Consider the following 15,000-nt stretch of genomic DNA (forward strand, 5'->3'; position numbering starts at 1 on the left):
TCACACACTCACTCACTCACACACTCACTCACACACTCACTCACTCACTCACACACTCACTCATTTATTCACTCACTCACTCACACACACACTCACTCACTCACTCACTCATTTATTCACTCACTCATTTATTTATTCACTCAGTCACTCACTCACTCATTTATTTATTCACTCACTCACTCACACTCACTCACTCACTCACACACACACTCACTCAGTTATTCACTTCACTTGCTCTTTACTCATCAGTACTCATTATATTCAGTACAATGTTAAATGTAGAGCCACACGTCCACAAACAGAAGCCAAATATAGGAGCTTCATCTGTTTAGATGGTTGAGGACTTGAATATTTAATAATTTAGGCTCAGTGCTTCTAGTTTTGGATTCATTCTGTTGGCAAACTAGGCGTCTAAGTTCGGATGCGGTATGTCAAATGCCATAAATGTAAGTGCAGTGTAAATTTCTTTCTAGGAATTTTGAAGCACACCACACATCCCGTAGTAGTGATGATTATAGAGTGCACTAGTGGAAACTGATCCACATCTCGGATGTTTTATGGAAGTATACCAGCAATTTGAAACATTTCCTGGCTAAAGATGTTTCACCCACTGAGTTATTACAGCTGGTATTCATTCGTTTATGTTCCTTCCACTTTTCCTGGTGGGAGTTGCAGTGGCAACAGGCCACAGACCAATCGAATCTGTCAATCACTTGCCTGCCACCTAACAGGCATTACACCAGTCCCCCAGCTTTCTCTTGCAGGTGGGGAGCTGACAAGATGGCTCCATGTCACTAATTCTGCTTGAACCTGACCATGTTATGGTTGTGGCCCAGTCACTGTAGACTCACCTTGAGGTGGGTCTTTGTATCCATAATGTAGACAGGTCTTTTTGTTTCTTTCATGGCAGTGACCTCATGGCAGTGACCTTTTGTCTGACCTCTCCACTCAGATCTATTTACCAAGGGTAGACATAAAGAGGTTAAGCGGGTAGACCAGTAATTACACCCTTACTTGCGGACACTACCCCTATGTCTGGCTGCAGGGGTTAACCTGGTATCTTTCCCCCTTTCCTGGGGTCTTTTGGATTGTCTTATTTCTTCATTCTTGTGACTTTACCATTGGTTGCACTGCAGAGAGCAGTAAGCCCTTGGTCACATCTCCCCGAGACATCAAAAAATTATGATGGAGAAGATCCAACATGCAGCTAGATGTTAAAAATATAATATTTCATTAATATTTTTGTATGTGAGATTTCAGCTGGAACCTTGGTTTCAAATAGCCTGAGAATGTCTTTGTCCATAATTACGATGGCGAGCATAGGTGAAATTATAGTGCAGCCCTTAGTGAGAATGTTGAGGCTGTTATTCTTTCTATTCCCAAATTGGTTGCTTGAAAATGCTTAACAGTACATTGTATCTTCTGGAGTTTTAATAATTTAACATCTCTACATCTCAACAGTTTTGGTTATTGATTTTGTTTCACATCCACCTGATCTTCTTTGCCTACCGTTGATCCTCATCATATTTTGGCTAAAACAGTGAGTAGATGAGTCCACATAATCACAAGCAGCTTGTGATGATTCCCAGACAGTGATGCTCAACCAGTTTTTGGAGCATACTAACTTTCTCACAAGTCCACATTTTGGCTGTAGTCCTGGTTGGTTTGACACTTTCGTCTGTCTGTATTTGGATGCCATCTGTATCGGTGCATAGCTGGATTTGTTGTGGGTAGCAATAAGGACGCAACGGCTGGCTATGATAAAAATGAACATGATGAGTCTCAGTGAGTAGAATAGAACGGGGCATAGAAGCCTTTATTATCGCCACATATACATTACAGCACAGTGGAATTCTTTTCTTCACATACCCCGACTGAGGAGGTTGGGGTCAGAGTGCAGGGGCAGCTATGATACAGTGCCCCTGGAGCAGGGAGGGTTGAGGGCCTTGCTCAAGGGCCCAGCAGTGGCAGCTTGGCTGTGCTGGGCCTTGAACCTCGATCCTTCGATCAACAACCCAGAGCCTTAACCAGTTGAGCCACCACTGCCCCCACCACCACTGCCCCCACCACCACTGCCCCCACCACCACTGCCCCCACCACCACTGCCCCTAAGTACAATCCTATGGTAATTATAATTAATACATTTGCCTAATATGAACCGAAATTAAGTAACATAATTCGTTATATGGCATATTCCAATTTAGTGTCAGGTTGATATTGGGGAAATTAGACCCTCGAAGCATATTCTCACGAAACTAATTAGATGTTGGAGTTGAAACCTAAATGTGGTCTATAGATGTTACGACTCTGATTACAAGTGAATCGGGGTCTGAATCTTCCTGCTTGTTGTTCTTGCCTTTTTCTCGTGCCTTCTCTTTAGTTCTGCCGAAAGCAAGAAGGACTTCCTGAAGACAGTGCACTCCATTTTAAGAGATAAACAGAGACGGCAGCTGATGAAGACAGAAAGTCTTCCTCCCAGCCAGCAGTACGTGCCATTTGGAGGGAAGCGTCTGTGCGCTCTGAAAGGAGCCAGACCTGCTATGAACCGAGCAGGTATACACACTCCTGCTGATTTTACCTGCTAGTCTCACTTATAGATTAACCTGCTAAAATTACCTGCTAACTTGCTTTACATTTGTGTACAGCCTCAGCTCCAACACGTACTCTGGGTCGGCGCAAACTAGTGCGTAACCGCTTCACCATTGACACAGACATCGTGTTCGACACCGATGCCGACGCTGACTCCCCAGACTCCCAGACCTCCCTACAGCCTGGTGATACAGACCGCTGGGTGGAGGAGCAGTTTGACCTGCAGCGCTATGAGGAGCAAGAGCAAGCAAAAGAGACAGATTTACTGAGCGATGATGATGTTGGAGACGGCGACGATGAAGACCTCAGTCAGGAGCTAGAAGGGCCTGTTTCGACCGTGTCGCTGGACGATGATGAAGAAAACACTAAAACCGAAGGCAAAGACTGCAAATCCCAGCATGCTTTGAGGCTATCCCATCTCGGGAAGCAGTGCGCCATGTCCGTGGCCAGTGTAGATGAGCAGTCGGTTGTTGCCGACGAGGAAGTGTGGGTGCGGCGGCAGACGAGCAGTACTGACAGCGATACACAGAATGAGTCACAAAGCTGAAGACTACCCAACATTTCAGAATTACACAACAATAGAGTTTGATGAGTAGAATTTGGCCAGAAAAAAGAGCCAGAAATGTAACCACCAGACTTTAGACAATTTAAAGGAAATACAACACAAATGAGGCAAATGCTAGTCCCCATTAAGCAGCATGGTCTAACTCTACATATGTCACTCTTCCTAGGGGAATGTCAACAGGGGTATGTTGAAAACAGTGCGAAAGAACTGCAGAGATTCTCATCTTCAGCATCACAAATATTGGTGTTAGATCTAATACATAAACTCTCTTAACTGCCACTTTGGACGTACGATCACTTCAGCTGTGTCGAGACACTTTCCATTATTTCAGGCGTCTTCTTTAAACGTACACCACCCGAAAGGTAGGTGAGGTTATTTGAATATTTCCCAGATGGAACGTGAATATCTAGCCAACATCAGCTTGATGTGTGTAATGTACAACTACAAAACGTACAAGTGTACGTGGCATTGGCCAATTATCATGTTTTTTTTTTAAACAAGTGAATCGACTACTAATTGACTGTAGGTATAAATGGATGTGCATAGTACCCTGTGATGGACTGACATCTCATGTAGGGTTCCTCCTGGGTTAGGCTCAACGATCCTGATCAGGATAATAATGTGGAATTCTGTATATCTATAGCACCTTTCTAACACTCAACATTATCGCCTAATGGCAATTCTCATTCAGATATTGGATCGATATCTACAGTCCCCTTCAAAAGTATTAGAACGGCGAGGCCAATTCTTTTGTTTGTGCTATACACTGAAGGTACAGTAATTACGAGCAGACGGATCATATGTAAGCTTCCGTTTCCTGATATTTATATATAGATGTGTTAAGCAACTTAGAACATGGCACCTTTGGTGGCAGACCGCCCAATTTTTTTTCCGCTCTGTATGAAGGGAGTCTTCCGAAAGCCGTCACTGTTTTAGAGCAGACGGTCTTAAAGTAAATAACATTTAATATTTGGTTGCATATTTATTTGTATTTATCTCTAATCAGTGTATAATAAAAACAGTAAAATTGACCGTATCATTTCAATACGTTCAGAGGGGACTGTATGTACATACAGTAGATATCTACATTGATACCTGTGGTACTACTGTATGGTTCCATAACTGAATGAAGGACTACCAGAGCATTTTTCCCTTTAAGACTACCAGAGTATTCACATTTGCTTGCTTCTTTACCAAGTATCAACTTCCTTACCAACTTGGACTTCCCCATGTCCTCATGTCCGCAGTCAACATACGTTGTTCTCTGGACATTCTTGTCAGTGCAGGTTGCCTTTTGGTTCAGAACAAAATGTTTTGGTCTAATGACGATTTTAAAAGGTGATCAAAGGATCCATCAAACGTTTGTATCTTGAATCCTCATGAATCTTGAAGTAAAAGAGGATGAGCTTGATATAGCAGGGATGTTTTAAAAGTTGCACGTACAAGGTCACATCTACAAGGTCAGTCTTCTTGGTTGGTACTGGACAAATGGGAATATTCCACTAGTTCCATGGGTAGCTGTTCTGCTATTCTACTTCCTTTTATTAAACACCACTAGGTTCGGTTGTGTTTGGAACTAATCTCAAAATCTGAATACATCTATAGACAAGTTCTAGTATTTACAACATTAAAGGTGGGGTGTACGATGTTTGAAAGCCAATGCTGACATTTGAAATCATCAAAACAAACACGCCCCTAACCGAAACGGGTCCCACCCCTGTATCGATAGCTCCGCCCACATATACGTACGTAACCCAGGCAACTAATGGAAAGAAATGTGTCTTTATCATAGCTGAAGGGAAGAACAATACAATTGTAGATAAACAAACAAGCAAAAATGACACACAAGCATAATCATGTAAAGGACAAAGGCATATATTAGTTCTGTGTAACAAAGCAAAACCAACGTTACTCACCTATCGAGAAGGAAAAAAACGACCTTGGCGTCCCATCACAGGCCTTCCTGCTCCTTCAGTTCTCTCCAGTGCTGGAAAGCTGATCCTATATTAACACGGGTCCTATTTCTTACCTTATCGTAAGCCTTTTTTCGCTTTTTGTTTTTAGCCTCCATGTCAATGTTTCAATCGCTTTCTGCTAATGTCAGACATGTGCACTGAACACTCTCTCAGCCGCATATTGACAAAACACGCCCCTTTCTGCTCATTGGCTACAGGTTTGTTTTGTTTGTCGACCCAACTCAGTTTTCTGAAGCATTTCTCAAACATCGTGAACCCTACCTTTATCCAAAAAAAAAAATCAACTGGTTACAGCACTATATTTAGCATGTTAGTTAACTCTGACAAGATAAGAAGGAGAAAGAGGATGATTAATACTCGTTAAGGAAAGAGGAGGAAAAAAAACAGTGTTGTTGTGATGTCTTCCTTATTAGCGAACAATACACTAATTACCAGAATCAGAAAAAATTGTTTACATTTTTGGGGAACCGGATCTCCAGAATGGTCAGAAATATGGTGGTGTCGATGGAGGTGTTCATCATATACTGTCTTACATGAAGTAAATAATCTCCGAGGCAGTTTTTACAAATCTCTGAATCAGTTTAGTGATAAACGATGTACAAAAACGTACAATCAGATGTCACATTATGCTGTGATAACACACTCACACACACACACACACACACACACACTTACACACTCTGCTCTGTCGTTTATTCAGCATATTTATGTACTTATTCATTTTGCACAATCCTGGGATTAGCTAAACAAGTCAGACTGCCAAATCGCTGCCATGTCCTGGTTTCTCCACTTTCCTTTTTTTTTCATTTCATCATAAGCACCTTTTGTTTTTTATTTATTGTGTGAATCTAAAGTATTGTCATTATCAGACTCCTAAATATTATGAAATATTAATTCTAATACTATGTACAGGCACGTGTTAGCGTAATGAGCAAATTTTTTTTGCCGTTTTATTCTCAAGTTTTTAAAAAAGCGATCAGGTTCGAAACATTTTGTACAGACTATGTACATATACGGTACAGTATATACACGAGTACACATATATACGTAAGGTGAAGGTGTTGGGGATCTTAATATGATTATGTAGCTTTGTTTTTTTTTCCCAAAACAAGACTGCAGAAACTTATGGTATGATAATCATCCAAGGAAATGATCATGGGATCAACTTCCAAATTCACATTTTCAAAGAAGGCAACATATAAAAACATATATATTTTTCACCTGCTAGCTAGAAATGGTCCAAAATACGAACTTTATGTTACGTTCTGAAAATCCAGGACACATAATTTAAACAGCACAAGTTTTATTTCAGCCTGTATGTGGAATTATAGCAGGCTGATTTTTATGATATCACTAGAACACTGATAAAAGAGTCTGGTAAAAGCCCATGCAGTTTGACATCCCTACTGTGTAAGTAAAGCGCTAGCATTTTTAAAACTAGAGAAAATTACACATAAACTTTTTTTTTCCTGGTATATGAATGTTAAAGTTTCTATATAGTTATCATTATAGTTTTTTCACACAGATATCCAGCAACCGTGTAAGTCACAATCATCTAGTGAGGATCTGGACGTCTTTAGTCAGACTGAATGCTAAAACAAAGCAAAGTTATAAATGAAAAAAATGTTTGTTTGTTTTTTCAAAGTCAGCCAATTTTTCGAGACAAACGAAAACGTTTAAAATTAAAATTCAGCTAACCTCGATTTTATCTAAACGTCTTTGGGTTCAATTTTTATTTATTTATTTACTTTTTATTGATTTTTCTTTTTTCAATGTAAAACATTGACATTTGAAGCACAGTGGATACTTTAACATTTATCTATTTAAATTCTTTTATTTTTCTTTCATATATTTTTTTTCCAAAAATGACCCAGAAATGAATTCAAGCCAATTTACACTGTTTTGGTCAATAAATACAAATCATAATCAAGTCAGATAAAGTTCCTTCTGCACCTCTAGATGTTAGAGAAAGAACATTTAACATTAACATCAATATTTTCTGTTTAACTGTTTTATTTATTCCACAATTGTGTGTTGTTTTTATTTGACCCTGAATAATTCTTTCTTAAACTTTATAAATTCTGTTTTACTTGAATTTTTGATTGTTATAGCAAAAGTTTGTCTGTTCTTTCAGGATTTCTTTCAGTGTTTTGTTTCTTTTCTTTTCGTGATTCTTTCAGCCAAAAACTGTTGCTCTTGTTGGTTTTATTTGTACACAATTTGCACTACAACTTGCTTCTCTTTGATCACTTTTCTGTTCATCTCCTACCAGTGAAGACATGTGTAATGACATGATTATGAGATCTGTACAGATTTGGTTGATTTCTGTCATCTTGGAGCGACTGAATAGTGATGTTTAAGTAATAACAATTTTTTTTTATTTAAATACACAGTCGATGAAATTTCAGGAAATTATTACAAATGTTTGTTCGAGGATAAAGTCGGCTTTACGCTGTGCGATTCCAGCAGACTTTTAAGATTATTTCAAACTGAGATTGTCCTACTCAAATCCTGATCGAGTTCTGTACCAGACAGAGGGTTCTCCATATGTTCTCCATCTCCATGTGTTCTCCATCTCCATGTGTTCTTTATCTCCATGTGTTCTTCATCTCCATTTGTTCTCCATCTCCATTTGTTCTCCATGTGTTTTCTTTGTGTTCTCTATCTCCATATGTTCTCCATCTCCATGTGTTCTTCATCTCCATGTCTTCTCCATGTGTTCTAGATCTTCATGTCTTCTCCATGTGTTCTATATCTCCATGTGCTCTCCATCTCCATGTGTTCTCCATCTCCATGTGTTCCTCATCTCCATGCCTTCTCCATGTGTTCTAGATCTCTATCTGTTCTCCATGTGTTCTCCATCTCCATATGTTCTCCATGTCAGCTTACATGCAGGAGATCCTCTAAAGTCGTGTTATGCCTACATCATGGATTACGTGTCATCCGACTTTAATCCTCTCACTAACCCCATGTTCCTAATCCTCTCCCTGATCCAGGCCACATTTCTGTTGCAATCTCAGATGCATTAATATTTAAAAAAAAACATCCTGTACTGTACATCTTCGCAGGCTAGTAGATTAGCATGGCTTGATAACTAGCTAGCATGTTAACAACAAATATCCAGCATGCTAACACACTAACAGGGACAAATCAGTACTCGTTCATGGATGGAGTCGGAATCATTAAACCATGAAGACAATCAAATGATATAAATAATCAAAACATCGATAGAAAAAGTAAATATTATAAGAATGCAATGAATTCTGGGTAAGTTTCCTGCTGATGTGTGCAGGGATATCGAGCCGATCCTTCATGCTGATTTTAATTCATGTTAATTATGATTTATTTTCCATGGTGAATAATTTCAAATGTGCTGAATGCAATCAAATTCAAGTAAATGCAAAGTGGGGGAAAAAATATTTTCAAAGGATGTATTGTGGAATATTACTATATATATTACTATATATATATATATACCCATTGTGCTACAGAGGTCATTTTTATTTTGTAATTAGAGCAGTGGATTAATATTATATCAAATAAAATTCTTTTGTAAATATCCTCAAATGGTGCTCAGGTATTTTTTTTTTCGTGAAGTGAAATTTGTTATTTCAAGATAAAGTTTTTCGTGTTTCTGTATGAGTTTCTCTCCGATATCAGCGTTTCCTGCTGTTTGTCTTGTGTCCATGTTGATGACTGAACGTCTTTCTCATGTCTCACTCCACTGTGGTGTTAATATGAAGCTCATATGAATGTAGACACTCAGGAATTTGTAGAGTTTCATCACTATTTCTGTTTTTCTCTACACTATTAAAGGTGATATATTCATAGATAAAACCCAGAAAAATAAACACGGTCATTTGTTTTCCCACACAAATGGACACTGCGCCACACAATCTTATTAACACAGTAACAGTTAACACACTTCCATCGTACAGTGTAATTATACGGTGAACAACTAAAACTGATGGAGACATGAAACAGAGTCACAACAGATTTGATGCTTCTTGAATCTTTATTGATTAATGCAAAAAAGAGGCACAAGCCAAGCAGGAACTATTTTTTTAGCCGTTTTGTTGCAAGCTTTCTTTTCTTAAGCGATTTTAATCAATCTACTTTTCGAAAAAGAAGGAAAAAGGAAAAAAAAATTTTTGCCCGACGCACAAAGTGTTAACTACCTTATTAGTGACGCAGCGGACGCATCCACTGTTGTTGCAGCGATAGACTGGAATTCGTTCTTCTATCTTAAGTATGTTATTTTCCCATAAAGGACTGCCTCTATCATGATGCCAAATCCGATTGAAAACAAAAGCTTTTGGACCATCGTGATTTTTGAACATGTCGAGAGCTGAGATGATGCTGTGGGGTCCGTCAGGTGTTGAGCAGGTGTTGACACAGGGGGAGTTTAAGGTGAAGAAAACCGTGCAGCCATTTTTCCGTTTATTCAGGAGGTTTTGCATGGGCGAGGGATCGGAGCCTCTCAGTAACAGATACTCAGAGTGTATATTGTAACCTTTATCACCAAACGGTTTTGGTTTGGCACCAACCAGCTCTTCACCATTGTAAATACGTTCTTCACTATTCATGCCGTCATGCACCTGTCCTGCTTCATCTTGAGACAGGAAGTTCTGGTCGAGTTGGTCATCTGAAGTACAATATGTATCTAGGACATTAATGCCCAGAGCATACTGACCATTAACTCCATAGCTGAAATAACAGAGAAGAATAAAAGTGTCATTCGTGTCATGTGGCACTAAAAAGGTTCTTGTGTGTGTGTGTGTGTGTGTGTGTGTGTGTGTGTGTGTGTGTGTGTGTGTGTGTGTGTGTGCACGCTTACGTGTTCTGAAGGTGGTTAATTATGTTCCCGAGATTTGTAACCTCGGCCCCAGAAGCAGTAGAGAGCAGAAAGAGCAGAACGAATCCCAGAGCTCCAAAACACACCTAAACAAAACACACACCGAAACATGATGGAGTTTTCCTCTATCATTCCTCTATCATTCCTCTATCATTCCTAACTAATTCCTAACTAGGGCTGCAAAGGGGCGGAAAGTTTCCAGTAAATTTTCGGTAAATTTCCGGAAACTTTCAACGGGAACTTAATCTGGGGAATTTTGGAAATATTCCAAACTGGAAACTTTACAGGAATTTATGGGAATTTACAGGAATTTATTTGGAAATATAGGGAAATGTATATAAACTATATCATATACAAACATAAATAAACATGTTATTTGGTCATAAGCAGACATACATATCTTGACTGATTTAATTGTAAGCGGAACTTTGATTATTTCATTGAGTAACACAAAAGCATAATAAACACTATTATGCTTTTAATAAACATAATAAACTTAATAATTGTAATAAACATATTTCCCTGTGATTTCTGTAAAATGAAAGCATCCTTCACCCTTGTCCTTCTAAAAAAGTCCCAATTAAAATGTAAAATGAAGCATTTTTTCTCAAGTTTATTAGGTTTCTGCTTCTGTGGTAGTGAAGGCCTGGAAAATGGAGGGGAATTCAACAACCCCCCCCCCCCCCCCCAACACACACACACACACACACACACACACACACACACACCAAGTGATATATGGAGGATTTTGTTTTATTTCAGGGGGAGTGAGTGAGTGTGTGTGTGTGTGTGTGGGAGGGGGGGGTTGTCCATCAAATTATCTGTGCATGTGGTAACGCTCCTAATTTACTGCTTATTAAGTTATTAAGGTAGTTATTAAGTTTAGGTATGGGGTACAATTAAGAATGTAGAATAAGGTAATGCAGAATAAGGCATTAATATGTGCTTAATAAGTACTAATAAACAGCCAATATTCTATTAATATTCATGCAAATAAGCAACTAGTTAAATGACCCTAAAATAAAGTGTTACTGTGCATGTTATGGAAGAATGTAAGTACATGCAGTGGGTTTGTGGCCTCAATGGCCCTCCAGTAAGCAGTGTGCTGTGTGCAAGTGACCGAGGAACGCAGGGAAACAAGTTCAACTTAAATTGCATTAAATCTTGTCGTTTTAAACAGAATTATGCTGCAAGATATTTTTTAACTACATTTAAGTTTCTTGTTATAGGCAACTCTGCATTTTTTTTAAATTCCCAGTTTATTCCCATATATTCCTGTTAATTCCCATGGAAAGTGTCCATCCTTGAAAATTCCCAGAATTTTGCAACCCTATTCCTAAACTCATTCCTAACTCATTCCTAACTCATTTTTATCTCATTCCTAAACTCAGAAATGCTTAAGAACAAAAACACAATATTGAATCAAACACTACTTACATAACCAGCCATCTTTTGTCTCTCGTTGGAAACTTGTAGAGGAAACTGGACTGAGTTTTTCTCATGAGAAACTGTTGCTATATTATTTATACTGAGCAGCGCATAACTGTGGTTATTGTGCAATACCAAAAAATGTGTGTTCACGCCTCCTTGACCCTGTACACACCAGTACACTGATGTTCAGTTCATCAGCAGAATAGACATGAACTTATGAGACGTTTTCAATCAGTATAAAGAAGCGTCTGATGTCGTGTCTGTGAGTCTGATCTAAAGTGAGTCAGGACTCTGTTGTTCTTTCAGTGTGTTTTAGACGTGTGTTTGTCCCTCTATTGATGATCTCACACTGAATTTTAGTGTTGAAGAGAAATCTGAGCTGCTTTTTAGATGAACAAACACTCAGAGCATCTCAGAGAGCAGAAATGGGTTTGATATCAACATTTACTCTGAACATACAGACATCTGTGTGGAAAAGAAAACCGTTTTTCTCTAGTATTGTAGAGAAAAGCAGAAATAGTGATGAAACTCTGCACATTCTACAAAGTCCTGAGTGTCTACATTCATCTGAGCTTCATATTAACACCACTGTGGAGTGAGACATGAGGAAGACGTTCAGTGATCAACATGAACACAAGAAAACCATACACTGTATCTAGACATACTGTAGTTCATCACTCTATGATAAGATAAACAGTGTGTAAGTGGAGAAATTCAGTGAGATGATGATGATGATGATGATGATGATGATGATGAAGGAGCTGAAAAGGAACCAAAGAAGACACACTCAAAATGTGTCCTGCAGAAATCATGGATAATGTTGATGAAATGATACGACAGAAGGACACGTCCTCTATAAATAAATAACATCTTAAGATTTAGAAAGTTTTCTGGAAATACTGAGACCACACACACTCACACACACACAAACACACACTCACACACACACACAAACACACACACACAAACACAGAATAAAACCCTAGAAAACGGCAATACACACTAACACACTTTAACATACACACAATAATATACAGCAAAATATAGCCAAACACACACACAAATACAAAGATACACTTTAGTAAACACATACTAACACATACACACTAAAATGCACAACAACAAACTCTGACACACACAGACAGTTTCACAGTAATACAAACATATGCAATAACATAGCACACACACACACCAAAACTTATATTGGACTGTGTTAGTGTGTATTAGTGTTTTTGTCAAGTTTTAGATTGTATGTGTGTTTGTGTGTGTGTGTATTAGTGCTTTTAAATATATAATATATTACTTTTTTAATAGAACTTTAAGCATCTTTAAGCCTGCATCATGGATTAAGCCTGCATCATGGATTACGTCATTGATTACATCATCATTACTTCTCTGATCACAGCCAAGAAATCTTTAGCAATGTGTCATTTTCTTTATCTGCGACTCGCCTGAAAAGACTTTAATCCTCTCCCTAACCCCATGTTCCTAATCCTCTCCCTGATCCAGGCCACATTTCTGTTGCAATCTCAGATGCATTCATGCTAAATAAATAAATAAATAAATAAATAAATAAATAAACATCTTGTACTGTACATCTTCGCAGGCTAGCAGATTCAAATGGCTTCATAACTAGCTAGCATGCTAATTTTAGCATGCTGGTTTAGAAAGATCAATATGATTAACTTTTACAGTTCATAACTATTAGCAGTTTGTTAACTGCAACATAAAGAGTGCTAAGTCAAAATGATTAATTCATGTGATGCTTATTATTGTTCTAATCCGGTTGGTTAACTAAAGATTAGATGTAATTCAAGGAGTGTCCAGTAGGGGGAACTCAAAGGCTGCCGAGAGTAACTGACTCGTGCTATACACAGCCAATACAGCTCAGCACACAGACAACAGCACGAGTCCGTGTCTCTTTTATTAATATATATATTTTTTATTAATATATATTTTATAATTATACTTTTTAAGGGGTGCAACACTAACAACAAATATCCAGCATGCTAACACACTAACAGGGACAAATCAGTACTCGTTCATGGATGGAGTCGGAGTCATTAAACCATGAAGACAATCAAATGATATAAATAATCAAAACATTGATAGAAAAAGCAAATATTATAAGAATGCAATGAATTCTGGGTAAGTTTCCTGCTGATGTGTGCAGGGATATCGAGCCGATCCTTCATGCTGATTTTAATTCATGTCAATTATGATTTATTTTCCATGGTGAATAATTTCAAATGTGCTGAATGCAATCAAATTCAAGAAAATGCAAAGTGGGAAATAAAATATTTTCAAAGGATGTATTGTGGAATATTACTATATATATTACTATATATATATATATACCCATTGTGCTACAGAGGTCATTTTTATTTTGTAATTAGAGCAGTGGATTAATATTATATCAAATAAAATTGCTTTGTAAATATCCTCAAATGGTGCTCAGGTATTTTTTTTTTCGTGAAGTGAAATTTGTTATTTCAAGATAAAGTTTTTCGTGTTTCTGTATGAGTTTCTCTCCGAAATCGGCATTTCCTCCTGTTTGTCTTGTGTCCATGTTGATGACTGAACGTCTTCCTCATGTCTCACTCCACTGTGGTGTTAATATGAAGCTCATATGAAAGTAGACACTCAGGAATTTGTAGAGTTTCATCACTATTTCTGTTTTTCTCTACAATATTAAAGGTGATATATTCTTAGATAAAACCCAGAAAAATAAACACGGTCATGTTTTTCCCACACAAATGGACACTGCGCCACACAATCTTATTAACACAGTAACAGTTAACACACTTCCATCGTACAGTGTAATTATACGGTGAACAACTAAAACTGATGGAGACATGAAACAGAGTCACAACAGATTTGATGCTTCTTGAATCTTTATTGATTAATGCAAAAAAGAGACACAAGCCAAACAGGAACTATTTTTTTAGCCGTTTTGTTGCAAGCTTTCTTTTCTTAAGCGATTTTATTCAATCTTCTTTTGGAACATTGGAAATGAAAATGTTTTTGACCGACGCACCGAGTGTTAACTACCTTATTAGTGACACAGCGGATGCATTCGCTGTTGTCGCAGCGATAGACTGGAATTCGTTTTTCTATCTGAAGTATGTTATTTTTCCATAAAGGACTGCCTCTATCATAATGCCAAATCCGATTGAAAACAAAAGCTTTTGGACCGTTGTGATTTTTGAACTTGTTGAGAGCTGAGATGATGCTGCGGCGTCCTGTAGGTGTTGAGCAGGTGTTGACACAGGGGAAGTTTAAGGTGAAGAAAACCGTGCAGCCATTTTTCCGTTTATTCAGGAGCTTTTGCATGGGCGAAGGATTGGAGCCTCTCAGTAACAGATACTCAGAGTGTATATTGTAACCGTTATCACCAAACGGTTTTGGTCTGGCACCAACCAGCTCTTCACCATTGTAAATACGTTCTTCACTATTCATGCCGTCATGCACCTGTCCTGCTTCATCTTGAGACAGGAAGTTCTGGTCGAGTTGGTCATCTGAAGTACAATATTTATCTAGGACATTAATGCCCAGAGCATACTGACCATAAACTCCATAGCTGA

At 38.2% G+C, this 15,000-nt stretch overlaps 3 protein-coding genes across 4 annotated transcripts in view; 1 reads left to right on the forward strand and 2 right to left on the reverse strand.

Moving 5' to 3' along the window:
• Positions 1–8,346, forward strand: part of LOC132858259 (rho guanine nucleotide exchange factor TIAM1-like) — a 20,640-nt gene extending 12,294 nt beyond the window's left edge. For both annotated transcript variants that reach the window (XM_060888515.1, XM_060888516.1), the window contains 2 exons: positions 2,381–2,553; positions 2,646–8,346. In XM_060888515.1, coding sequence (XP_060744498.1) covers positions 2,381–2,553; positions 2,646–3,136 — 664 coding nt within the window. In that variant the 3' untranslated portion in view covers positions 3,137–8,346. The remainder of the gene's footprint in view (positions 1–2,380; positions 2,554–2,645) is intronic.
• A 780-nt stretch (positions 8,347–9,126) lies between these two features.
• LOC132857983 (uncharacterized) lies at positions 9,127–11,533 on the reverse strand. The gene is made up of 3 exons (XM_060888137.1): positions 11,423–11,533; positions 9,968–10,071; positions 9,127–9,837 (listed from the first exon to the last, which is right to left on the reverse strand). The coding sequence occupies exons 1-3, from the start codon at positions 11,432–11,434 to the stop codon at positions 9,243–9,245; spliced, it is 711 nt and encodes a 236-aa protein (XP_060744120.1). The 5' UTR covers positions 11,435–11,533; the 3' UTR covers positions 9,127–9,242.
• A 2,759-nt stretch (positions 11,534–14,292) lies between these two features.
• LOC132858054 (uncharacterized) overlaps positions 14,293–15,000 on the reverse strand; it is a 1,229-nt gene continuing 521 nt past the window's right edge. The window contains exon 3 of the mRNA XM_060888226.1: positions 14,293–14,996. Coding sequence (XP_060744209.1) covers positions 14,390–14,996 — 607 coding nt within the window. The 3' untranslated portion in view covers positions 14,293–14,389. The remainder of the gene's footprint in view (positions 14,997–15,000) is intronic.

Source organism: Tachysurus vachellii, chromosome 15 (assembly GCF_030014155.1).
Source record: "Tachysurus vachellii isolate PV-2020 chromosome 15, HZAU_Pvac_v1, whole genome shotgun sequence".
In the NCBI taxonomy this organism is placed as follows: Eukaryota; Metazoa; Chordata; class Actinopteri; order Siluriformes; family Bagridae; genus Tachysurus; species Tachysurus vachellii.

What these genes read in the sequence shown, in the direction of transcription:
- LOC132857983 (XM_060888137.1), bottom strand. An exon ending in ATTAACCACCTTCAGAACAC is followed by an intron (nt 9,838 to 9,967) that starts GTAAGCGTGCAC and finishes CTGTTATTTCAG; the next exon opens with CTATGGAGTTAATGGTCAGT.